Below are 25297 nucleotides of genomic sequence, written 5' to 3'. Positions count from 1 at the left end.
GGACACAAAGGGGAACAACAGACACTGGGGCCTGCTTGAGGGTGAAGGGTGGGAGGAGGGAGAGGATCAGAAAAAATACTAGGTACTAGGTATTAGTACCTGGGTGATCAAATAATCTGTACAACAAACCCCTGGGAAACAAGTTTACCTATATAACAAAACACATATACCCCTGAACTGAAAATAAAAGTTTTTTTCTTTTTTAATGTGTCTTTGATACATAGCACAGGAACTTGATAAGAACTACAGAATCACAGCCTAGTACTGTAATCCATAACTCCGGCCTAGGTTTTCTCTTGATACAGGTAAGAAATTATTAAACAAAAATAAGACATAATTTCAAATTAAAAGCTCTCTATACTCAAAAGGTTACAGATGCTGGGCTCATGTCTGTAGTCCCAGCTACTTGGGAGGTTAAGGCAGGAGGAAAGATTGCAGGAGGAAGGATTTAGCCCAGGAGTTCAAGGCCAGCCTGGGCAACATAAGAAGACCTCATTTCTCAAAAAATAATAATAATAATAATAAAGGCTATAGCCATTTCTAAGAAAATTAGATGCCCTTTAAACTTAATAATGAAAAAAATACCACATATGGCAATAGTATTTAATTTACCATACCTGCCTCCATATAATCTATACCTACATGACATACACCAAATTAAATGATAAATATATATATATATATATATATAGAGAGAGAGAGAGAGAGAGAGAGAGAGAGAGAGACGGAGTCTTGCTGTTTCGCCAGGCTGGAGTGCAGTGGCACTTATCTTGGCTCACTGCAACGTCCGCCTCCCGGGTTCAAGCAATTCTCCTGCCTCAGGCTTCTGAGTAGCTGCGACTACAGGTGCGCACCACCAGGCCCAGCTAATTTTTGTATTTTTAGTAGAGATGGGGTTTCACCATGTTGGCCAGTACGGTCTCAATCTCTTGACCTCATGATCCACCCGCCTTGGCCTCCCAAAATGCTGGGATTACAGGCGTGAGCAACCACACCTGGCCAAGAAAATATTTTTTAGGGAAAAATTAGGTGCTGTCTCCCATAGTGGGCAAGCAGGAGGAGCACAGGAAAAAACAGAGTTAAGATGATGAGATCTCTACCCGCAGCAGTGTCTGCCATCTTCCTCCACCAGGTGCCAGAGCTGTAACACACCATGAGGAAGCAAAAGACATAGGATATTTAAAATAATACTCCTCGACTGTGCAAGGTAGCTCACACCTGTAGTCCCAGCACTTTGGGTGGCTGAGGCTAGAGGATTGCTTGAGCCCAGGAGTTCAAGACCAGCCTAGGCAACATAGTGAAACCCTGTCTCTGCAAAAAATACAAAAATTAGTCGGGTGTGGTGGCACACGCCTGTAGTCCCAGCTACTCGGGAAGCTAAGCTGGGGGGATGGTTTGAGCCTGGGAGGTCAAGGCTGCAGTGAGCTATGATTTTGCCACTGCACTCCAGCCTGGGTGACAGGTCGAGACCCTGTCTCAAAAAATAAAGTAAAATAATTTAAAATAATACTCCTTATACCATTACCATGGCAACTATGGGATATCTTAGAAGTATTGAAAAGTACAACCATACTTATATTTTCAGTTCACATTATGATATAGAAAAATTCTTTATAAAGTTGTATTTACCATAAAGTTTTACTTACAACTACGAGGGAACATATTAATTTACATGAAAAACAGGAAATGCATTTGCCTTTCCTAAGCTAAATAATCTACATTTAATATCAGGCATAAAGAAGATGTGTTAAAGGCATTAGTGGACGACAGAAAACCTTTTTCAAATGGAAATGTACGGTGTGGTTCCTGGGTTTAAATGTCAGCATCGGCCGGATGTGTGGCTCATACCTGTAATCCTAGCACCTTGGGAGGCTGAGGCAGGCAGATTGCCCGAGCTCAGGAGTTCAAGACCAGCCTGGGTACACGGTGAAACCCCATCTCTACTAAAATACAAAAAAGTAGCCGGGTGTAGCGGCGTGCACCTGTAGTCCCAGCTACTCAGGAGGCTGAGGCAGGAGAATTGCTTGAACCCAGGATTGCAGCAAGCCGAGATCCTGCCACTGCACTCCAGTCTGGGCAACAGAGCAAGATTCTGTCTCCGAAAAAAAAAAAAAAAAAAAAAAGACCAGGCACAGTGGCTCATGCCAGTAATCCCAGCACTTTGGGAGGCCGAGGCAGGCGGATCTGTAATCCCAGCACTTCGGGAGGCCAAGGGGGGCGGATCATGAGATCAGGAGTTCGAGACCAGCCTGGCCAACACGGTGAAACCCCGTCTCTACTAAAGATACAAAAACTTAGCCAGGCGTGGTGGCATGCGATTGTAATCCCAGCCACTCGGGAGGCTGAGTCTGGAGAATTGCTTGAACCCAGGAGGCGGAGGTTGCAGTGAGCCGAGATCGTGCCATTGCACTCAAGCCTCAAGCGACAGGGCGAGGAATCGTATCAAAAAAAGCAAAAAAAATGTCAGCATCATCAAGCATGAGCCTTATCATAGAGAGTAGGATGTAAGAATAACTCAGTGACTTTGTCATAAAAGTGCAAAGAAAACTGCCTCTCTGCAGAGTGGTTGGCAGAATTAAGTGATTACCTCATGGAAGGTGCCTGGCAGCTTGTCAGACACACAGACTAGACCCACATTACTTTTTAGCTAACTCTCACCTCATTCCCTAAGACCACACTTGTCCAACCCACAGCCCAGGATGGCTTTGAATGTGGCCCAACACAAATTCATAAACTTTCTTAAAACATTATGAGATGTTTTTGCATTTTTTTTTTTTTAGCTCATCAGCTATCATTAGTGTATTTTATGTGTGGTCCAAGACAATTCTTCTTCCAGTGTGGCCCAAGGAAGCCAAAAGATTGGACACCCCTGTGACTATCTTTTAAGTGTGGTTTAATAAAACAAAGGTGTAGCATGTAAGTTAACATTACACAGGAGCTATTTTAGAATTTGCCAGGAGAGGGTGCTACATCCAATGTAAATATCTAAAAACAGCAGAAAGGCAAAGGCTCTAAACTGAAAAGCAGCATCGTCCTTTGATCAAGCAGAAGTACTCTGTCAATCTTTCAGAGAAGTGTGTAAAGACATCTGTGTTAGAGCATAGAATCGCTGAAAAAATGTCATGTGGGCCAATCCTGAATCCTTCTGACTGTAGCACTCTAGAAAAGATATCTCAGAAGAGATTTTTTTTTTTGAGACAGAGTCTTGCTCTGTCACCCAGCCTGGAGTGCAGCAGCGCAGTTGCCTCACTACACCTCCACCTCCCAGTTTCAAGCGATTCTCCTGCCTCAGCCTCCTGAGAGCTGGGATTACAGACGCCCGTCACCACACCTAGCTCATTTTTGTATTTTTAGTAGAGACGGGGTTTTGCCACGTTGGCCAATCTTGAACTCCTGACCTCAGGTGATCCACCCGCCTCGGCCTCCCAAAGTGCTGGGATTACAGGCATGACCCACGGCGCCTGGCCTTGGAAGAGATTTTGACACCACCTCCCCCATCACACACACACATTTTAAGACATATCTATGGCATAAGGAAAGAAATGTGCCTTGGAACCATGAGGATGATGTAAGGAACAACAAGTTAAATAATATATGTGAGGCCAGGCTCGGTGACTCATGCCTGTAATCCCAGCACTTTGGGAGGCCAAGGTGGGTGGATCACTTGAGGTCAAGACTTCAAGACTGGCCTGACCAACATGGTGAAACCTGTCTCTACTAAAAATACAAATATTAGCTGGGCGTGGTGGCGGGCTCCTGTAATCCCAGCTTCTTGGGAGGCCGAGGCGGAAGAATCACTTGAACCTGGGAGGCGGAGCTTGCAGTGAGCTAAGATCGCGCCACTGCACTCCAGCCTGGGCGACAGAGCGAGACTCTGTCTCAAAAAAAAAAAAAAAAAAGAAATATTCCTGGAGCTGGGCATTATATCCTTATTTTACTCAAACTTGAATATGTATTCCATCTCTGTGACATATGTAAATATATATGTGTGTGTGTGTATACGTGTATACATATACATATACACGTATACACACACACACATATATCTCTCTCTATAGATAAAATGTCTCTCTGTCTAAGTTTCTCAATTTATAAAATGGGGGTAAAAGCTGATAACTGTCATATAAGGATCAAATGAAGATATTAAATGTGGAAGGAGAAATGGCATTTTTCCTGACTGGTTTACTATATGGAGAATAGGATCACATACAACTTTAAGTATATAACGAACAAATATTTAAGTGCATTAATACTTCATCCTTCCTTTAAGAATGGACAGGAATAAAGATTTTGTGTTAAAGAAAAGTAAAATTGAAAACGGGGGGAGCAGAGGGGAACAAATTCTGAAGACTGAAAAAACTGCCTAGAGAAAATCTCCTGGTCACAATCTTTGCCTTTGTTCCAGTCTGAATAGCAGAGCATGCCCTCTGTTCGAAGTAGGTATCTGCATTGGCAAAGAGGTACAAGTTGTACTTTTCTCTTCCTTTCTTCTGCCATTGTGAAGAGATGAAAAGAAAGTAAACCTGGTTCCGTTTCTGATAAATGATAATTATATGCATTTTCAAAGACCGGCAAATTACCTGGGCTAAATGCCATTTCTGGAAGCTTCACTTCGAAGATGATGCTGTGGGCAACGTCTCTCGCCCCCTGCATGGTACGGTCACGGAAGCAAAGAACTTCAACAGACTGGAAACTGCTACTCCTGTTGTCATGCCCGGATTTTTATTTATTTATTATTTTTTTTTAAAGGAAGGAAAAGAAAAAGCTCACATAAGAGCTTCAGCAAACCAGTTGGAGAGAATTCAATGCATTGTAATTATGCCTCTCTGATACCCACAGGAGATGGCCTTAACTCTTTTGAACATATTCATATATGGTTCCTCTGTCCAAGTGTTTAGAGGCTGAACAATTAATTGGCTGTGATTTCTTTCTAGGTGAATTTCTTTCTACAATCATATTGCACATAAATAATACTGACAAGTAAATCTTTTAAATGCAAGGAAAAAATGCTCACAAGACATTTAGAAAAAAACCTCTAGGACGTGGGTTCTTTTGGTTCCCTCTGCTCTCCTCATCTGAACTTCCATATTAAGCAGTAGTACCTCAGTCAGTAGTTAGGAAGCCCATTTGCACTGTGTAGACTTACCACCTGGATAATTGTGGATTGTCTCCCTCAGAGAACAATCTATAATTTATCTATCTTCATATTTTTAAATAAACATTTTCAGTAAAGCAGACACATTACACAAATCCCAAGTATAAAGAAGGCTGTCTTATACCTTCTCTCAGTCATTAACCACTGCCTTCAAAAGTAACAACTACTCTAAGTCCATACATTGGTTTTGCCTATTTTAACTTTACATAAATGGAATCATGGAGTATATATTAATTTAGGTCCAACTTATTTCACTTAATATTATGTATTTAAAATTCATCCATGTTGATTTCTGTATTAATAGTTCAGATTCATTGTTATATGGCATTTCATCATAAGGGATATACTAAAATTTATTATACATTTCATTATTGAAGAATGTGTGAGCTATTCCCAGCTTTTGGTTATTGAGAATAATGCTTCTGCAAACATTCTTGTATATGTGTTTTGCTTCTATCTATGTGGGTATTTCAATGAGTAATATACTTGAAAGTAACATTGCTGAGCCATAGACATTTTTAATTTTGGTAGATACTGCCCAACATTTTTCCAGCAGTATTTGCTCCACATCTTCGACAACACTTGGTACGGACATTTTTGTTAAATACTTTTGGTGGATAGGTAGTAGCATCTCATTATGGTTTTAATTTTTATTTCCTTAATGACATGATGTTGGGCATCTTTTCAAATGTATATTGGCTTTTAAGATATCCTCTGTTTTAATTATTTTAGGGTTAAGAAAAATGGAGAATGACAGCAGTAGGAAAATCCTATCTGAAAGAAACCCAGACAGCTAGAAGGGAGGGCTACAGAATTTGTGTCAGGACCTCTGGCTACCAACTCTACCATACACTAAAACATCTTTAGCATGGAATGATCAGAGTATGCAGGTCCCTAACAGACCTGCTTAAGGTTCACTAGTATGGAAATTGGGTTATGACTGATTTATTGATTACCTGGTTTCCATGCCCAAAATGAAAAAAAAAAAATGCATTTAGGAAAACAGAGATACAAATAGAAACAGACACATTGTAAAACACATACTGGCAAAGGCAGACAGACAGACAAACACACACTCTTGTAAATACCATCTGTGGGCTGCTAGGACCAAAAAATTCCTCAAAGGCCATCCAGGGTACTGGGCTAAGTTACAGGGATCATATACACCAATTGTTATCTGTGAACAAAAAAGACTTTCTGAGTAAGTCGAGTATCATGTCAGCTTCACAATACAGACATTGCTCATACTTCCTCTTTGCTTTTTTATGCTTTCTGCAAAGCCTTAAAAATTAGACATCTGGTAAAGGGCTAATGGGAGGAGAAGAAAGCCACAGGATCTCACACTGCACTACAGAACTTCTTGATGGCAGGGGCTATCAAATTCTTGTCTGCACCCCCTGAGCCTTGCATTGTGCCTGGCAGAAAGTAGGAGCTAAATACATGTAGAAGGAAAAAAGACTGGAAGGAAGATGGGGAATGAAGGAGGACAGTCAAGAGAGCTTGTAGAGAAAATCCTCTTGTAAACAAAGAAATATAATCTGTGAAAATGGCTCATTTTTATGCAATGAGAAAATCAAAGAAGGGCCACTACCAATGTAAGTCTACAGTCAGATCAAGTTAAACAGCCAGTTACTCTTGATTTTGCTAACATATATGTCCTCCCTCCCCTTTCCCATCCCACTCCAATCCCGATCTTCATCTGGAAAACTCTACTCAATTTAAAATACCATTTCTTCAGTGAAGACTTCTGCTGGCAGAAGTAGTAGGCCTGTCCTTGCTGCTTTCATAGCTCTTTGAACCTTGTATATAACATTTTTCATTTTCTGTCTCCTTCCTTTCAAAGACAATGAGCACCCAGCACTCAGATACTGACTTCTAAATACCATTCTCCAAGAAAATAAATCGGGGCTCCTTGGACACGTGGTTAATTCTAGGGCTCAGGTAGGGAAAATACAAGAGAAGTTTGGAGTATCTTATAATACCAGGAAAGAAGGAGGTACTCAAAAAACAAATGAATTGGGGCATGCCAAGGGGATACAGACACCAACTGTAAGAGTTCTCAATGGCCAAGGCTGGAACAATTTGTGCAACAATATAAATAATATGATGTTGAATTATAACCCAAAGTATAAAATAAGCATCTATGAGTCCACATTAATATAAATAAAGAATGGAATAAATGTGAAGGGACAAGTCTTCCTTAAAGTAAATTTTCAAACAATATATGCAAATACTGCCCTCTTCAGAAGCAAAATTTAACCCTTCCCCTCCTTAAAGGTACCTGGAATTAGTGATTTACTTCCAAAGAAAAAATAGTAACATTACAGTGGAGAAACCTGGCAAATATTACCTTAACCAAGCAATCAATTTAACATTACCAAGGATGTCATGTGGATATCAGGTGATAAGGGTACTTCACTCAGTGGTATTTCTTCCAAAAACCCATAACCCCAGTCTAATCATAAGAAAACATCAGACAAATGCAAATTAAGGGACATTCTATAAAAATAACTAACCAGTACTCCTCAAAAATGTCAAGGTCATCAAAAAAAATCAAAGAAAGCCTGAGAAACAATTACAGATCAGAGGAAACTAAGGAGGAGACATGACAACGAATTGCAATGTAGTATCCTGGACTGGATCCTGAACAGAAAGAGAGTATTACAGGAAAAAACTGGTGAAATCGGAAATGTCTAGAGCTGAGTTAATAGTAATGTAAGAATTCTGGCTTCTTAGTTTTGACAAATGAACTGTGGTGATATAATGTGACATTAGAAAAAACTGAAACTGGGTGAAGGTACATGGGAATTCTCTGTACTGTCTTTGCCACTATCTTCTGTAAATCTAAAATTATCCCAAAATAAAAAGTTTATTTTAATAAAAGGAAGACAAAGAGCATCTGGAGAGCAGAAAGTATCTTTTTTATCTCTTCATGATCAGTTCATAAATACAGAGCAGACACTCGGTGAATGTTTTTTGTATGATAAAAAAGTAGATGGATGGATAAATGGGTGGAAGAAAGAAAGGAAGGATGTAGAGTGAGTAGGGGTGAGGAAGAGAAATTGCTGGCAGAGAACCATAAATTGACCGATAGGTTTCCTTCATAAGCATAGCATGGGTTAAATGAAAACACGGCTGATAAATTTTTGTTAAATCTAGATCCAGTTAGTTCTGTAAGGATGGAATCACCCTAAACACTCCCTTTTGTTTCCCACAATGCTTGGTATAGTATCAGCCACAAAGTAGGAGCTTAACCAATATTCAGAAGAATACCCATAACCCCACCATCCTGAGAGAACTATTAACATCTTGGTGTATAACTGCCCATAAACTTATTCTTTGCATAAATATATTTCAATTACTAGGACTTTGAAACAAACATGGGATCATGCTATAAATACTGTCTTTGTTGCTGTTTTGAGACAGAGTCTCACGCTATTACCCAGGCTAGAGTGCAGTAGCACGATCTTGGCTCACTGCAACCTCCACCTCAAGGGATTCAAGCAATTCCAGTGCCCCAGCCTCTCTAGTTCCTGGGACTACAGACAGGTGTGCGCTACTATGCCCCGCTAATTTTTTTTTTTCAGTAGAGATAAGGTTACGCCATGTTGGCCAGGTTGGTCTCGAACTCCTGGCCTCAAGCGATCCACTGGTCTTACCCTCCCAAAGTGCTGAGATTACAGGCATGAGCCATTGTGCCCAGCCTAAATATTGTTTTATATCTCTTATTGTATTGTGAACTGTCTTCCATGCCAGTAAATGTTCTACAACCATTGTGAGTAATGGCTGAATGGCATTCCATTGTATTGATGTACCAAACTTTTTTCTATTTCCTTTTCCTTTTGAAGGACAATTAAGTAGTCTTCATCTGCTCAATCTTTGAAAATGAATTTTACTACAGACTTATCAGATAATTACTGTATTATTTCAAAGACACTTTAAAATATTTGCTACCTTTTCCGTTACATACAATTTTCTTATTCCTAAAATTGAAGCATTTTTTTTGTCTAAATGCATGTTTGCTTATTAAATGCAAATACAGATTCATATTTAATACAAACAGGTTCATAGCTATGGTCATCCTTTCAGGAAATACTTTTATTTGAGATTTCCTTTCCCACAGAGATAAGGTTTCAGCATCTAGGGCACTTTTAAAAATAGAGCTTACTACACTGAGTAGTCTCTTACTAAATGAGGCCTAGGGAAAAGTACTCAACCCTCTAAGCCACAGTTTAATCATGGAGGAAATAATATATCACTTATTTCCTAGAGCTTTAGTGAGGATTAAGTGAGCTGATAGTAAACATGAAAAGCCTAGCACATACATAGTGCTACTAATATCATTATTGGTGATAGACTCAGAATCTCCAGTGGTGAGCCCAGCAATCTTTATCTTTCTCTGTACCAGGCTCCTGAATAATTCTGATGCAGCTGATCCACTCCATGGACTTGAATTTGGGGCGTGTTAGAGAGGTGCTCTTACAGACAAAAGAAAACATCTCTGAACTGTCATTATCTTGAAAACTCTAGATTGGCCCTACATCTTCCCACGCTCCTCAAAATGTGGTCCATGCCCCAGCAGCATGCATGCATGCATCAGCCTTCCCTGGGAGGCTTCAGAAATGCAGAATCCCAGGCCTCCTCCCCAGAACTGCTGAATCAGAGTTTGCATTTTAATAAGAACCCAGGTGATTCATACACCCATGTAAGTTTCAGAACCACTGCTTCTCCTCAACCTTCTAATAGCCGTGGATCTCAAACTTGAAGATGTTTGGGTATCACCTGGGGAGCTATCAAAAATACTGCTGCCTGGGTCCCACCTCCAGAGGTTCTGGTTTAATCGATCTGGAGTTTGGCTTGAGTACTGGTTATTTTAAAAGATCCTCAGGTGATTCTAATGTGCAGGTTACAAACTTCTTGATTGTCTGCAGCAGTTTCTCAAAGTATGGTCCGGCACAGACCACCTGCATCAGAATTGCCCAGAAGCTTGATGAACTTGCACAACACCCTACCCACACACATACATACACCCAATCTGATCCCAGATCTCTCTAGGTACCACCAATACCTGCATGTACAGTGAATACCGCATGTGATTCTTATGTACACTATCATCTTAGCACTAGCTGTCTAGAGTCAAAAGAAGAAAATATTTGCTTAAAAGAGGGTTCACTGCATAAATATACACAATTGTAAGAAATTTCTGACTTCAGAAAAATTAAAATATGGAGAAACAAGCATTTTAGAATAAAGAAAACACCGGATGCATTTTATATTTGATGTCTTGCTGGATTAGAACTCTCTGTGAAGGCAGGAGCAGTGTATTCATCTTTCCATCTCTAGTTACCTAAGCACAGTGCCTGATAGTCAGCAAGTATCTACTGAATAGATGACAGACTAGTAGATTTCTCCAGGCTTGAATACATGGACTCCCCCTCTGCAGAGATCTTGAGCAGGGATCCTGGGAGGCAGCTAGACGGGGAAAAGTGATGCCTGACCAACACAGACCTGAAGCTTCCATACAAAACTGTGATGCAGCATCTCAGTAAGTTCCTTCCTTTTTCTTCCTTCTTTCCTCTCTCAACATTACAGCGTCTCATGGCATTTTACAGGGTCTCATGGCATTTTAACCCTGGAATTCTCCTAGGTGAGAATGTGAAAGTAAGATTTAAAAAAAGAGGGCTTCCGATGAGAAGCAAGAGAACTCTGAGAACAAGATTTCCAGTCTAGGGCTTCCACTGAATTAAGAAGTTGTCTTCCTGAGCTCTTCTGGTCCATGTGGCCACTCCACCTGCTACTCTCCTATCAGGGACATCTTTTTATTTTGTTCCCTTCTGCCAATCAGGACAGATAGCGTCTGCCAGACAAACTACATTTATTAAGCAATTGTCACTTCAACTTCAAATTGCTTTTATTCATAAAAAGCATTTACATCACGCCTGTAATCCCAGCACTTTGGGAGGCCGATGGGGGGGCGGATCACAAGGTCAGGAGATCGAGACCATCCTGGCTAACACAGTGAAACCCTGTCTCTACTAAAAAAATACAAAAAAATTAGCTGGGCGTGGTGGTGCACGCCTGTAGTCCCAGCTACTCAGGAGGCTGAGGCAGGAGAATGGCATGAACGTGGGAGGCGGAGGTTGCAGTGAGCCGAGATCGCGCCACTGCACTCCAGCCTGGGTGACAGAGCGAGACTCTGCCTCAAAAAAAAAAAAAAAAAAAAAAAAAAAAAAAAAAAAAAAAGCGTTTACAACTCCATCCAGTGTAAAAAGGGGGAGAAGAGAGAAACTAAACTAGCATTTCTACTTCCAAAACATTGAAACAGCTTAGAAAATGGCCTGATGTAGTGAAAAATACACTTGCTGAACAGTCAGCAGGTATGTGTTTTAATTCTGCAGTTAACTGATTCTAGGACATTTGGGGGAAGTTCCTTCCTCTCCTGCAAGATGAAGGGGTTGAACCTTTCATCTCAAAGGATTTCTTCGGGCTCCAGAATCATAGAACTTTAGAGAATGTTTAAGAAGAAAATACCCTATAGGTCACAAAACAATACAGACTATATCAAAGCTCAGCCTTTGAATAGCATCTAAAGTCTATTCAAACCAGCAACGGAAAAAAAACAACAAAAAACACATAAAGGCTATTAAATGGGTTACTTAGGAAGAACCTATGCAGTATCAATCTAAAAAATGCCATTCCTACAGAGACACTGAGTTGCAATTTTCAAATGACTTCATAAACCTGGGCCCTTAATCAAACATTCTGGATCACTTGCTCTTGTGTAACCTTTAGCAATTTACTTAACTTCTCTATGCCTTAATTTTCTCATCCATAGGATTTTTTTTTTTTTTTTTTGAGATGAAGTTTCGCTTCTTTGCCCAGGCTGGAATGCAATGGCGCCATCTCAGCTCACCGTAACCTCCGCCTCCCGGGTTCAAGCAATTCTCCTGCCTCAGCCTCCCAAGTAGCTGGGATTACAGGCATGTGCCACCACACCCAGCTAATTTTGTATTTTTAGTAGAGATGGGATTTCACCATGTTGGTCAGGCTGGTCATGAACTCCGGACCTCAAGCGATCTGCCCACCTCGGCCTCCCAAAGTGCTGTGATTATAGGCGTGAGCCACCACGCCTGGCCTATGGGATAATTTTTAACTGCACTTAGCACAGAAACTGAGAATGAGGCCAGCACTCAACAAATGGTAACTACAAAAACAACATAAATACATTCTCTTGCAGTAGCTTCATTAACCTCTTTGTTCAGTCCAATCCATCACCATGACAGTCATGCTTAACGATGGGGATGCACTCTGAGAAATGCATCGTTAGGCAATTTCACTGTCATACCAACATCACAGAGTGTTCTTACACAAACCTAGATTGTATAGCCTACTACATCACACCTGGGCTACCTGGTTAGCTTGTTGTTCCTAGGCTAGAAACCTGGAGAGCATGCGACCATACTAAATACTGTAGGTAACTGTAACACAATGGTATTTGTGTATCTGAACAAATCTAAACACATAGAAGGTAGAGTAAAAATACAGTATCTTATGGAACCACTGCCGTACATGTGGTCCACTGTTGACAAAATATCATGTGGCATGTGACTGTACATAGTTAGCTATCTTCAGTTTCAAGGTTATCTTTTCTCAACTGGCAAAGAAAAGAAAGGGATAAGTTCTAGTCTATCAAATATTCTTGGGGTCTAGGTTTTATCATGTGCAAATGCAGAGTTGGAACTAAATGATATCTACATTATATAAGTTAGAATATTATGTTAGATGCTACAAGTGGATGCCTAATTTCAAAGAATAAGCATATTTCTTACCCTAAGGACAAAGGCAATGGGGTAGAATAGTGAAAAAAATCTTTTTTGAGCAGAAAAGACTAGGAATAAGTTTCTTAGAGCAACCTGACCTAACATGGGCTATAGAGAGCAGGAATGATCTGCTAAGGAGGAAAATCTACCACTTACCAATAAAAGCAGGTCAGCTTGAAAATGCTTTAAGGTAACTTTCCTACCCATATGAGGCATAAGTGCAGAAGGCAGGCATCGAATAGGAAAATGACAAAATCCATTTAACACTAAGCTGAACATCATTTAATCTTTCTTTGATGATTCAAAAGTGACCCCAAAATCTTTAAGTGCTTTAGGAATCAACTCAAAATCTATCTTAATCATTGGAGGAATGATTAGTTGGCACAATGCTAGGTAAGCCAGCTTATACTACAGTTAAACAGAATTTTTTAAAAAATGTTTTTCCTAAATAATCACTGACTAGGAGTTCTGGTTTTAGAACTGGCTTTGCCACAAATTAATTGTGCAAACTTGGGCAAATCACTTCCTTTTGTAATACAAATCAGCAGAAAGAAGCACAACGTAACTGAAGAAAAACTTTGTTTAGAAGCTTTATGAAATAAATGTTCCTTTCTACTTGGCTGAGAGCATACAATTCATTGAAATGATTCAGTCATGATCAGTCTGCCAAGCAATTTGCTGAAAAAGTACACTGTGAGAAAGAAAAGAGGGCAAAATTGCCAACTTGCTTGTCTTCAGCAAGAACATTTTCCACAACGATCCCATAAAACATGCTAATCTAACAAATGGCTGTCTTTATAACTCAAACACTTGATATAACAGGAAATGCACAAAGGAGATTACACGTTTTTAAAGTATGGGGGGAAAAATTGAAATACCTAATGCACTTCAAAGTCACAGACAGCTGCCAAGATGCGGAGAGATCACTAAGTGAAGAAAGAGCCCAACTAATAGCATATAAATTGTTGCTCCTTGGCTATTGCTCTTGTCCATAGATTTTAAAGCCCTAGACTTAAAGGCTAATATTGTTGAAATTACACAACATTTCCCATTCAATCTTCAATAACTGCTCTGAATGAAGTAGAAGAGTCAAGTAACCTTCCCCAAAAGATTGATAATGGGACGTTATGAGCTATTTTTAACATAATCACAAGAACTGGCCTGAAAGATGATGATCTGTTGTAGCAATGGAGTGCAACTGCGGAATCCACATTTCATTGAGAGAAGAACTTAAGGCCCATTTTCAACCTAACACATGTGTACAATACTGCAACATCTGATCCTGGTAAGGGTACACAGCTGGTAGGAGGGAAGCTGGCAGGGTCTTGGGGAAACATTTATGATAAGCAGTGGTGTGCTGGAGTTGGCCCATACAGGCTTCTGGGAGCCAACTGTTAATGTCTCTTTTCAATTCGGCATTCCAGGACTTCACACTGGTAGCCTGCAATTGGCCATGGTGGGAGTACTGGTACCATACAAGTAAGAAAACACTACCAAATCAGGACTATTTCCACCTCACAAGAGCTGGTTGTTAAACATTTACCAGCACACCGCTGATTATGAACCTTAAAATGTTTAAACTTTTTTTTTTTTTGACAGTTTCATTCTGTTGCCCAGGCTAGAGTACAGTGGCACGATCACAGTTCACTGCAGACTCAAATTCCTGGGCTCAAGGAATCCTCCTGCCTCAGCCTTCAGAGTATCTTGGACTACAAGTGTGTGCTACCACACCTAGCTAATTTTTAAATTTTTTGTAGAGACAGAGTCCTGCTATGTTGCCCATGCTGGTCTTGAACTCCTGGCCTCAAACAATCCTCTCACCTCGGTCTCCCAGAGTGCTGGGATTACAGGAGTGAGCCACCACGTCCAGCCTCAAACTCTGTAATGCAGTAATTCCACATCTAGAAATCTTTTCTATGGAAATAATTAAAAATACGGGGGATAAGGAGAGGAAAAAGATGGAGGAAAAATTTGATGCACAAAGCAGTCCTAATAGTGAAAATATTATGAGAAATATAAATGTCAAAACCTTGGTAAAAATACTATCATATATCCATTAAAAAGGATGTTGATGTAGAATATAATACTATTATGCTAAAATGCTACAATAAAACAAAATACTGCACAATCTTAGTTTTAAAAAATGCACAGGATTAGAAGGAAATATACAAAAAGTTTGTATATTAAAAAAATCTGAAAACGTAAAAGAATAGCTGAAAACCTTTGTGACATTTTAAAAACAGAGAGATACAGCTGGAAATAAAACTAATGAATGGAACCTCACCTAGTACAGTTCATTTATTTGCCAGTATTTCCAAAATGGTCACAAAATGGTCACAAAGCATTTTTCAAACTGCAGGTGGTGAGCTATTTGCGATTCTTAAATCATTTACTGGATCACAACTAGAATTTTTCAAAAAGATAAAACAGAATAAAGGAAAGCATTATTTTGCAAAAGTCTTGTTTGTTATATGTATGTGTGGGTGCACATTCAAAGACATATATTGGGTTATAACAGGTATTTTTAACTACAAATGACAAAGAACTCCAGCATTAAGCAATCACAGTAACAACCATACATCACCTAAGAAGTGAGATGAAACCAATCACAGGCTGGGCGCAGTGGCTCACGCTTGTAATCCCAGCACTTTGGGAGGCCGAGGCGGGCGGATCACGAGGTCAGGAAATCGAGACCACGGTGAAACCCCGTCTCTACTAAAAATACAAAAAATTAGGGCGTGGTGGCGGGCGCCTGTAGTCCCAGCTACTCGGAGAGGCTGAGGCAGGAGAATGGCGTGAACCCGGGAGGCGGAGGTTGCAGTGAGCCGAAATCGCGCCACTGCACTCCAGCCTGGGCAACAGAGCGAGACTCCGTCTCCAAAAAAAAAAAAAAAAGAAACCAATCACAGGCGCATTTGCTTTTGAGCTTTCATTTAAAGACCGTACCACCAGTGAACTGGTAAAACTTTCTTGGATGTCCCGGGGGCTGCTGAACTGGCAAGCCTGCCAATCTCAGGAGGGGCTTCTCTTGTGCCTTCCTTTGGTAAAGGCAGAGTTGGCTGTGTGACTCAGGACCTTAAAACTCCATTTTTATGGAACAGCTGGAAACTGGGGTTAATCCAAAGAAAATTTTCCTTTGAAAATGAAAACTGAAAAACATTCTAAGAAAATATAGTGGGAACAATTAGAACATGTGAGTGAAACTTAATGACTCTTAGTTCTCACAGCCACCTACAAGGAAGGGGGTGTTGTTACTGTATGCTTACACACACTGAGGAAACTGAGGCTCCGAGGGTTCGGCCCATTAAGCTGTTGAGAACTGAAGTCTGGCCTTCCTACTCTACCCCAACACACTGTGAGCTGAGCAGAAAAAAATGGCTGCTTCCTTTTTCACTATAGGAAGCATTCTGACTGTAGGAGGTAAGATCATTCACATGTGAAGAGGCTTCCATTCCCTAGTCTCTTTTCCATTCACCTCATCTGTAAAATGCAGACAACACTACTCACTTTGCAGGGCGTGTAAGGATAAGTGATAACATGTATGAGTGACCAGCTGCATGCTGGGCACATGGTCAAAACTGAGACCATGGCAGTCCTAGCTGTTGGTGGCTGGCAATGTGTCCTCTTCAGGGGCAGGTACCCACTCTCTCATAGTCAGCCAAGGCTTCACACACAAGTGAACAGTACCTCCACACGCAAAGCTCCCACTCTGACTTGGAACAAAGAGGACTCATTCACCTCCTGACCTTAACAATCCACAGGCTTCCCACTAGGCAGGCTAACTCCTGTCTTTTCCTTCATCTTCCTCCAAGCCAGGGCCTCCAAGCATGTCAGTGCTCTGTGCATCTCTAACATTAGATGCAGAACTGTGTGTAGATGTGTATTTTTCTAGGGTGAGGATCCACTGCTTCCAAAAAATTCTCAGACATTATGCATTTGCACCCTACTCCAAATTAAGAACCCCTGCTCTGAATCAGCCATGCAGATCATATACCTCCCCTGTATTCTGTCTCCTGTCACACCAGTAACCATGTGTGTAACTCATTAGACATAAATTGAGGTGTAGAGACAATTTGGGAAAGTCTTTGTAAAATACATGGCCTTAACCAGGCAACAGAATGCTCACATCAAAGAGAACATTTACAATGAACTAATAATAAGAGCTACCCTCTACTCACTGAAGGCCTACTGTGTGCCAGGCACTGACCCAGGTGCTTCCCATGAGCAATCTCCAGTCTTCACAACTCATTTATGCATGAATTCATCCTTCCATTGCATTTTACACACCAGGCATGATGCTATGGGATGCAGACACAATGGTGGGAAATCAAAGATAGGGTACCTGTCCTGGTACAGCTTACATTTAAATGGGAGAAAAATATATTAATCAAAGATCACTCAAGAAAATGTACAATTATGGACCAGGTATGGTGGTTCACGCCTGTAATCCCAGCACTTTGGGAGGCTGCGGTGGGTGGATCACCTGAAGTCAGGAGTATGAGACTGGCCTGGCCAACATGGCGAAATCCCATCTCTACTAAAGATAAAAGAAAATTAGCCAGGTGTGGTGGTGTATGCCTGTAATCCCAGCTACTCAGGAGGCTGAGGCAGGAGAATCACTTGGACCCAGGAGGCGGAGGTTGCAGTGAGCCAAGATCATGCCATTGCACTCCAGCCTGGGCAACAAAGAGTGAAACTCCATCTCAAAAAAAAAAAAAAAAAAGAAAAGAAGGAAAAAAAAAAAGAAGAAGGGATACACAGTGCTATGAGAGCTCGTAACAGAAGGAATTAACCTTTTTATAGAGGTCAGGGAAGGTTTCCTTGAAAGAGTGAGCACTTAACAGAGCAAAGGGGAGGTAGGGGGAGGGAGAAGTAGAAGTAAAGAAAGGAGAGAGAAGAGAGTTCCAGGCAAAAGGTGCATGCAAAAGCCCTGTGGCAGGGAACACAGAATGACTTGGGGCTGGATGCCCACAGGGGCCAGGCGACACAGACTCTTATAGGCCGTATTAAATAATTTAGCCCCTATTCTTAGAGCACAGGGAAGAAGACATTCAGGTGCTTCATTATGATAGGGACACGATCAGATCTGCTTTTCTAAAGAAAACTGTGGGGATGATGTGGGAATGAACTGGAGAGGCCCACAGTAGATACAAGGAGGCTTGTTAGGAAGCTGCTGCAGTATAGCAGAGATTGAGGTGGTGGCAGAAAAAATGCAAGGTGGCAGGCTGAGAGACATTCAGGACATGAAATCCACAAGACACAGGGGTGGTAGGGGGAAGACAGCTGTCTGGTAGGATAACCAGATTTCTGGCTCGTGTGACTGGATAGAAGCAGCATCATTCTGAGCCAATGAAGCCAGAAAAGGACCAGCCTTGGGGCAAAGATTATAAGGTACGAAAAGAGGCAAGCAGGCAGCTGGATAATATGGCCCGGGGTCCAGAGGGAGGTTCAGGCCAGTGGAAGAAAACTGAATTACTTGGGAGGAAATGGTTTCTGGAGTTGTAGGCACAATGAGATAACCCAGAAGAGAAACAGGTTGAAGAGAGAAACTCACAGGGATTCCAACATTTCTCCATCCTACACATGAGGACACAGGGCTCAAAGGGCAGCAGTGACTTTTCAGGGAACAAAGTGCTGGGAGGAGGGGGAGGGGGCAGAATCGAGTAAAACATGAAGCCAGAACACAAGTGCAGGATTTCATACTGAAAAGAATGCCTGTTTTTGAAAAAAGAGGGTGAAAACCTTCAAGGAAATGTCATGGCTCAAAAGGAAACTGGAATTATGCTAAAGAGAGTGAACGAGGTTAATGCAATAAAAGCAAGAACCACTGAAAATTATGTCTAGAAATTATTTCTCTAGGGTTCGGTCCCGCTCTCGGCAAAAGCCTTCTTTAATTTTCATACCAGTCCACAATTCTCTCTCTTTCCTCTCAGCATTCTCACATCATGTGTCTCTTAAGTGTCCAGCATTGCACTAAATGTTGAGGATGCAGAGTGGGGACAAACAAGATTCTGTGCTAAAGTTGCTCACAGGCTGGGGATATGGGGCAGGCAGAAAATCGAATCAACAATTACTTTGGAGACCAGTCAGTGCTAGGAGGGAGGCTAACACAGAAGAGAGAAATGAAATGGTGCAAGCAATCAGCCAGTGCTTCCTGGCGTAATGAATCAGAAAGGTAGATGAGGCAGCAGCCAGGTGACAGAAGGGAGACAGAGAGATGTCTGAAGGCAGAGAGATGGGGGGAAAGCATGCGGCATTTGGAGGGCACAGGGGTAGCCAGAGCACAGGATGTATCTTGGGAAATATCAAATGAGGCTAGTGGTGGACAGGAACCAGAACTGAAGAGACCTCAAATGCCAAGCTAAGTAGTTTCAACGTTATCCTGAAGTCAACAGGAACCTTAGAAGGGTTTTAAGTCGAAGAGTTACATGATCAAATTTACACGTTAGAAAATGCACTTGGACAGCAGTGTGGAGGAGAGACAGGAACATTCAGGGCCACAGGTAGGAAAGGCAGTATGAAGGCTATAAAACTCCTATGAGGCCGTCACACTCTAAGGCTTCTGGTGATCTTTCCTAGAATAAGATAAGGCATAGAAGACCAACCAAAGTATCACCCATATCAATTCTTTGAACTTATCTTCCATTACTTGAATTTCTAGTTAACTTTCCACAGGTCAATGTCTCATCTCCTCTAGAAGACCTTAGGTTGTGTGAAAACAAGTATAACTGTATCTCAAAATTTCTGGCCCATAAGGAGGTGTTCATCACATGTGCTGAGTAATTCCAGGCTTTCCTGAGATACCACCCTAACCAAGTGAAGGACAATGTGCCTGAATCCAACAAGCAGACAGGCAGTCTCAGGGACAGGGCACTGGTGAATCCCCAGAGCACTTCAGAGGAGACCCCAGAGATTTGTTGTCTTTCAAAATATGCTGCTGTTGAAACATAAAGGAAGTGGATACATATTGAGTATCTACCATGTGCTCGGCATTTTATTCACATTATCATGTTTAATCCTCACAAAACCTTATAAGGAGGTGGCATTACCACCATTTAACAGATAAACTAATACGAAGAAAAGTTACGCAGTTTCCCCAAGGTCAAGGGAATGGTAGAAAGGCCATAGGCTTGTGGCCGGGCACAGTGGCTCACGCCTGTAATCTCAGCACTTTGGGAGGCCGAGGCGGGTGGATCACGAGGTCAGGAGCTGGAGACTAGCCTGGCCAATATGGTGAAACCCCATCTCTACTAAAAATACAAAAATTAGCTGGGCATGATGGTGTGCACCTGTAGTCCCAGCTGCTTGGGAGGCTGAGGCAGGAGAATCACCTGAAGCCGGGAGGCGGAGGTTGCAGTGAGCCGAGATCGTGCCACTGCACTTCAGCCTGGGCGACAGAGCAAGACTCTGCCTCAAAAACAAAAACAAAAACAAAAACAAAAAACAAGAAAGGGCATAGGCTTCAGAATCAGACAATGTGGTCGTGTGACTTTGAGTCTCAAACAGAAAATGCAGATACTAATTAACTAACCACAGTTAGTAAGTAACACTTGTTTCACAGATCTATCATAAAAAGATCAAGTATGTGAAAGTCCCTTTTAAATTAATTGTAAAGCACTGTTCAAACTGTTATCATTTTGGCAGAGCTGCACTTTGGGGAGGACCACTTATTTACCACATACAGCCTGACCTACGGTCGCTTCCAAACACAGGCCATTTAATCCTGCCTGCTATGACAACAGGACTTCACGCTAGATTGAACTTTACATTATTAACCATCTTATTGCTATACTAATTTAGCTGTGGTTCTGTGAAATTACCTGGGGGAAAGAATTTTAATAAAAATTCAATCTTCAGTCCTCAATTTAAAAAGGGCTTCCTCTGGGCCAGGAGTGGTGGCTCACGCCTGTAATCCCAGCACTTTGGGAGGCCAAGGTGGGCGGATCACAAGGCCAGGAGATCGAGACCATCCTGGCTAACATGGTGAAACCCCGTCTCTAATAAAAATACAAAAAAAAAGGGGAGGGGGGCTTCCTCTGAAAAATAAAATGTAAATGTAGTTGATTTTAAAATGTGCTTTTAAAAAAAAAAGTCATCCTAAGTTCAGGCTAAAGAATAACCAGACCGTCAGTTAAAGGCTTCCTTTTTTCAGCTCTGATATATTCACATGGCTATGGAGATGATTCTATTGATTTATTTTTAATTCATAGTCTCCTGTATGGCTAAGACAACTTCCTATATATCTGATCACTTCTAAAAGACATTTACAGTACTCTTTCATTCATTCAAAAGAATTTTATTGAGGGCCTCAGACAAGTACTAGACACTATGCAGACACAAATTCATAAGACTTGGGCCCTGCCCTCTTGGAGCTTACAGTCTAATATGGCACAAAAAGAAACTTGTACAAGGTACTGGATCTGCAAATGAGGATTAGGGAATAAATGCAGTGACTTTAGATAGGCATAGATCATATATGGCCACACCATGAAAATGCTTCACAGTGGAGATAGAATTTCAATAAGACAGAGAGAATTTCTTAGGGTTTTCACAAGTAGAATATGTTTTAGGAAGATGATACAACATGAGGAAAAAGAAAGATACAAAAAAAGTTTTAGGTGTATCTGGTGGGAAGGGGATGGAGATTCTGGAGAAAAATAGATAAGATTAGCTGGAGCAATGCTTTATGAGGAAAATAGTGGAAGATAAGGCAGGAAAGGCAGCTTGGAGCCAGAAGGAAGACACCATTAGGCTCTTGGTCAATGAATGATATACTAAATGTGGGTAGTTCAAGGGAGATTCTTCTATAGTACTGTTGCACAAGATGGAATCAAGATTCTAAGTGTCCAGGAGTGTGATATGAGGGGCCTGAACTACAGGGTAGTTCTGGGAATAAAAATTAAAACATAGAGGTAAAATATATGAGGAGGGAAAATAGAAATAACCTTAGCACTAACAGAGAGTAAAGTATTGGCTGGGCACCGTGACTCACGCCTATAATCCCAGCACTTTGGGAGGCCGAGGCAGGTCACGCGTTCAGGACCAGCCTGGCCAACACAGTGAAACCCCGTCTCTACTAAAAATACAAAAAATTAGCCGGGCATGGTGGCGGGCACCTATCATCCCAGCTACTCTGGAGGCTGACCAGGGGAATCGCTTGAACCTGGGAGGCAGAGGTTGCAGTGAGCCGAGATCGCGCCACTGCGCTCCAGCCCGGGCAACAGTGCGAGACTCCGTCTCAAACAAACAAACAAACAAAAAAGAGTAAGGTATCAAAATTACTCTGAGCTGTAGTAGAGCCAGAAAAACCTAGAGGAGCTGATTCGATAACTGCAGGGGTGGGAGAGGGTAGAGATAAGGAAATGTTCTTAAACATCCTTTGAAGGCTAAGGAAATCTAAACAAATTTGAATTTTGCAGTGGTCTCTTGTAACATGAACTTCAGATTTTTTAAAAAACTATATAATAAAATGATACTCAAAGTTTATCTGACCTTCGTCCTTTGACCTTGGAAGAAATCACTGTAGTGATTAAGCAAGGAAACCAGCACCGTGTTCTCATCATACTTGATTAAGAAGTAAGGAAGAGCTGTGACTCCTTCTGTTCGACAAAGATTATCATATGCACACTCTAGTGCTTCAATCTGAAAACAGAAAACACATCGTTATTCTCTAGAAAATTACGTATCTAGTTCTGGGCTAAAAACTAACTCAAAAAAAAAGGTACCTTAAAACCAGAAGACTAGAAATGACTGATCACACTCTTCTTACTCTATTACAGCAAGTGAACATAGAAGTGCCTCCAAATAATACCACTTAGCTTTTATATAACACTTTCCAGGGGCATGGTGGTGTGTGTCTTAGGGGCACAAAGGGACATTTTATGGTACAACATGGTAGTTCCCTAAGCTGTCAATCAGAGTTTTATAGTGGTAACCAAACATTCTTTCTCTCCTATGATAACCCAACATGAATCTACCCCTGATGAATTTTACCCCGAACCTTTCCATAATCTTCAACAGCTTTACTGAGACATGACTAACATACCATACAATTCACCCATTTATTACTTTTTGAGACAGGGTCTTGCTCTGTCACCCAGGCAATCACAGCTCACTGCTGCCTCGACCTCCTGGGCTCAATCAATCCTCCTACCTCAGCCTCCTGAGTAGCTGGGACCATAGGCACACACCACCATGCTCAGCTAACTTTTTTGTATTTTTTTATAGAGATGGGGTTTCACGATATTGCCCAGGCTGGTCTTGAACTCCTGAGCTCAAGTGATATGCTCACCTCTGCGTTCCAAAGTGCTGGAATTACATTAGAGTTGTGAGCCACCGTGCCTGGCCCAATTCTTCCATTTAAAGTACATAATGCAATGTGTTGTTTGTTTTTTTTAGTATGGTCACAGGGTTATGCAACCACCACAGCAATAATAATTACAGAACATTTTTGTCCTCAATAAAAGAAACCCCATACCTGCCAGCAGTCAATCCTCATCCAAAATCCTTTTTCCCTACTTACATTTCTTCTTGGGAAATTAGTTTCATAAAACCACAACATTGGATTTGTATGAACAACAACAACAACAAAAATTAATCAATAATGGCTGTTCCCTGAACAGCTCCAAGAAAGCTCCCTGAATGATGGCTTCAGTATTCAGCGCTTTAGTGATTGATGTGTTTCATGAATTCAAATCATCTTGACACATAATCTTTGCCTTAACAACAATCAGAATTCTCTAGTTTAGGGTCTCCGTTCTACCAGCCTGATTATCTTAACTGCTCTTCTGGGAACCATCTCTAATAAACTTATTATCTATCCCAAATGTCACCGACTAACTCTGCATGCACCGCTCCAGGTAGAAAAGTTCTGCAACTTGGTATGAGGGTAGGAGAATGCCTTCTGTTTTGTTTCAAAGACTTTTTCCCAGAGTATACTGCCTTATGTTCCCCACACTGAAAATGAAGACCACATTTTGGTAAATTCTTTCGGTGTTTCAAAATATTCCTATAATTCCCCCTTACTGGCTTAGCGTTTCACCAAATACCACTGAAAACCTGGAAAATTACTGTTCACTACATCTTCAAAATGACTTTACAGACCAGGCAGGGTGGCTCATGTCTGTAATCCCAGCACTTTGGGAGGTTGAAGCGGGCAGGTTGCTTGAGCCCAGGAGTTGAAGACCAGCCTGGCCAACATGGCAAAACCTCTTACCTATTAAAAGACAAACATTAGCCAGGTGTGATGGGATGCCTATAGTCCCAGGTGCTCAGGAGGCTGAGAATGAGAGGATCACCTGAGCCTGAGAAGTTGAAGCTACAGTGAGCTGTGATCGTGCCACTGCACTCCAGCCTGCGTAATGGGGGTGAGACCCAGTCTCAGAATATATATAAATATATATACAAAAAAATGACTTTACAAACATTTTCTAAATAAGCCTGCTCCTAGTACCACCTTTGGAGGATTTCAGTTACCACCTCTTCATCCAGAGAAGTACCTGTTTGTCTTTGGAAAGAACAAGATAACTACTCTTGCACATTCAACCCAATTTTATGTGCATTTTGGTTATTTGTTAATACCTGTTTTAGTGAAAACCTTTGATCCAAACCCACTGGCCCCTGAATGAGAGGTAAACTCTCTGGAAGACATAGGGCAGGATAGCAAAACCAATAGTAGAAGTGGTACTTCTTTAGATCCTAGAATAAAAAATATAAATAGGTTATTAGAATAGCACCATTAAGTTAAGGTGAAATGCATCTATTAATGTAGCTTCTCAAGGCCAATTAAGATAGCAAAGCTGATGCAAACAAAGTCTGTCCAGCTTATCAAATATCCTCATCCCCAACAGAACTCAAGATCGAATAAAGGACTTTTGTATTCCCAAAATAGTCTCATATACCACCACTAATAATATGATGACAAACATACTTTATTGGCCACTTGCTAACAGAAAATGTGCAATATGTAATTGATATTATCGTCATCATCCTTTAACCTACAAAACCCCCCTGGGAGGTAATTATTATTATCCCATTTTATAAACAGAAAACTGAATCTTACAAAGGGGTAAAAAACCTAAACAACAACAAAAAAGATGGCAAGGGGCAGAGAAGAGATCAGAACTCTGCTTCCAAAACTTAAGCTTTTTTCCACTGACCATACATACTTAATGTACTATCTACAGAAGCACAACTTCCAAACAGTTACCATTCTCTTCACAATCAAATAAATTACATGTTATTAAGGAAGCTGTGCTATTCACATACCTATGCATGCCTGAAATAATACGATATTGCATTTGGAAATGGCTTAGTGGATTTA

At 41.1% G+C, this 25297-nt stretch overlaps 1 protein-coding gene across 2 annotated transcripts in view; it reads right to left on the bottom strand.

The window, feature by feature from the left end:
* ATG7 (autophagy related 7) overlaps nt 1-25297 on the bottom strand; it is a 279143-nt gene that overhangs the window by 212542 nt on the left and 41304 nt on the right. For both annotated transcript variants that reach the window (XM_032149727.2, XM_032149726.2), the window contains exons 6-9: nt 24556-24672; nt 22468-22617; nt 6244-6332; nt 4581-4702 (exon numbers count right to left, since the gene is read on the bottom strand). In XM_032149727.2, the coding sequence (XP_032005618.1) occupies nt 4581-4702; nt 6244-6332; nt 22468-22617; nt 24556-24672 (478 nt within the window). The remainder of the gene's footprint in view (nt 1-4580; nt 4703-6243; nt 6333-22467; nt 22618-24555; nt 24673-25297) is intronic.

This window comes from Hylobates moloch, unplaced genomic scaffold, assembly GCF_009828535.3.
Source record: "Hylobates moloch isolate HMO894 unplaced genomic scaffold, HMol_V3 SCAFFOLD_4, whole genome shotgun sequence".
Classification (NCBI taxonomy): domain Eukaryota; kingdom Metazoa; phylum Chordata; class Mammalia; order Primates; family Hylobatidae; genus Hylobates; species Hylobates moloch.
The sequence above is the reverse complement of the archived record's forward strand: the minus strand, read 5'-3'. Positions and strand labels throughout refer to the sequence as shown.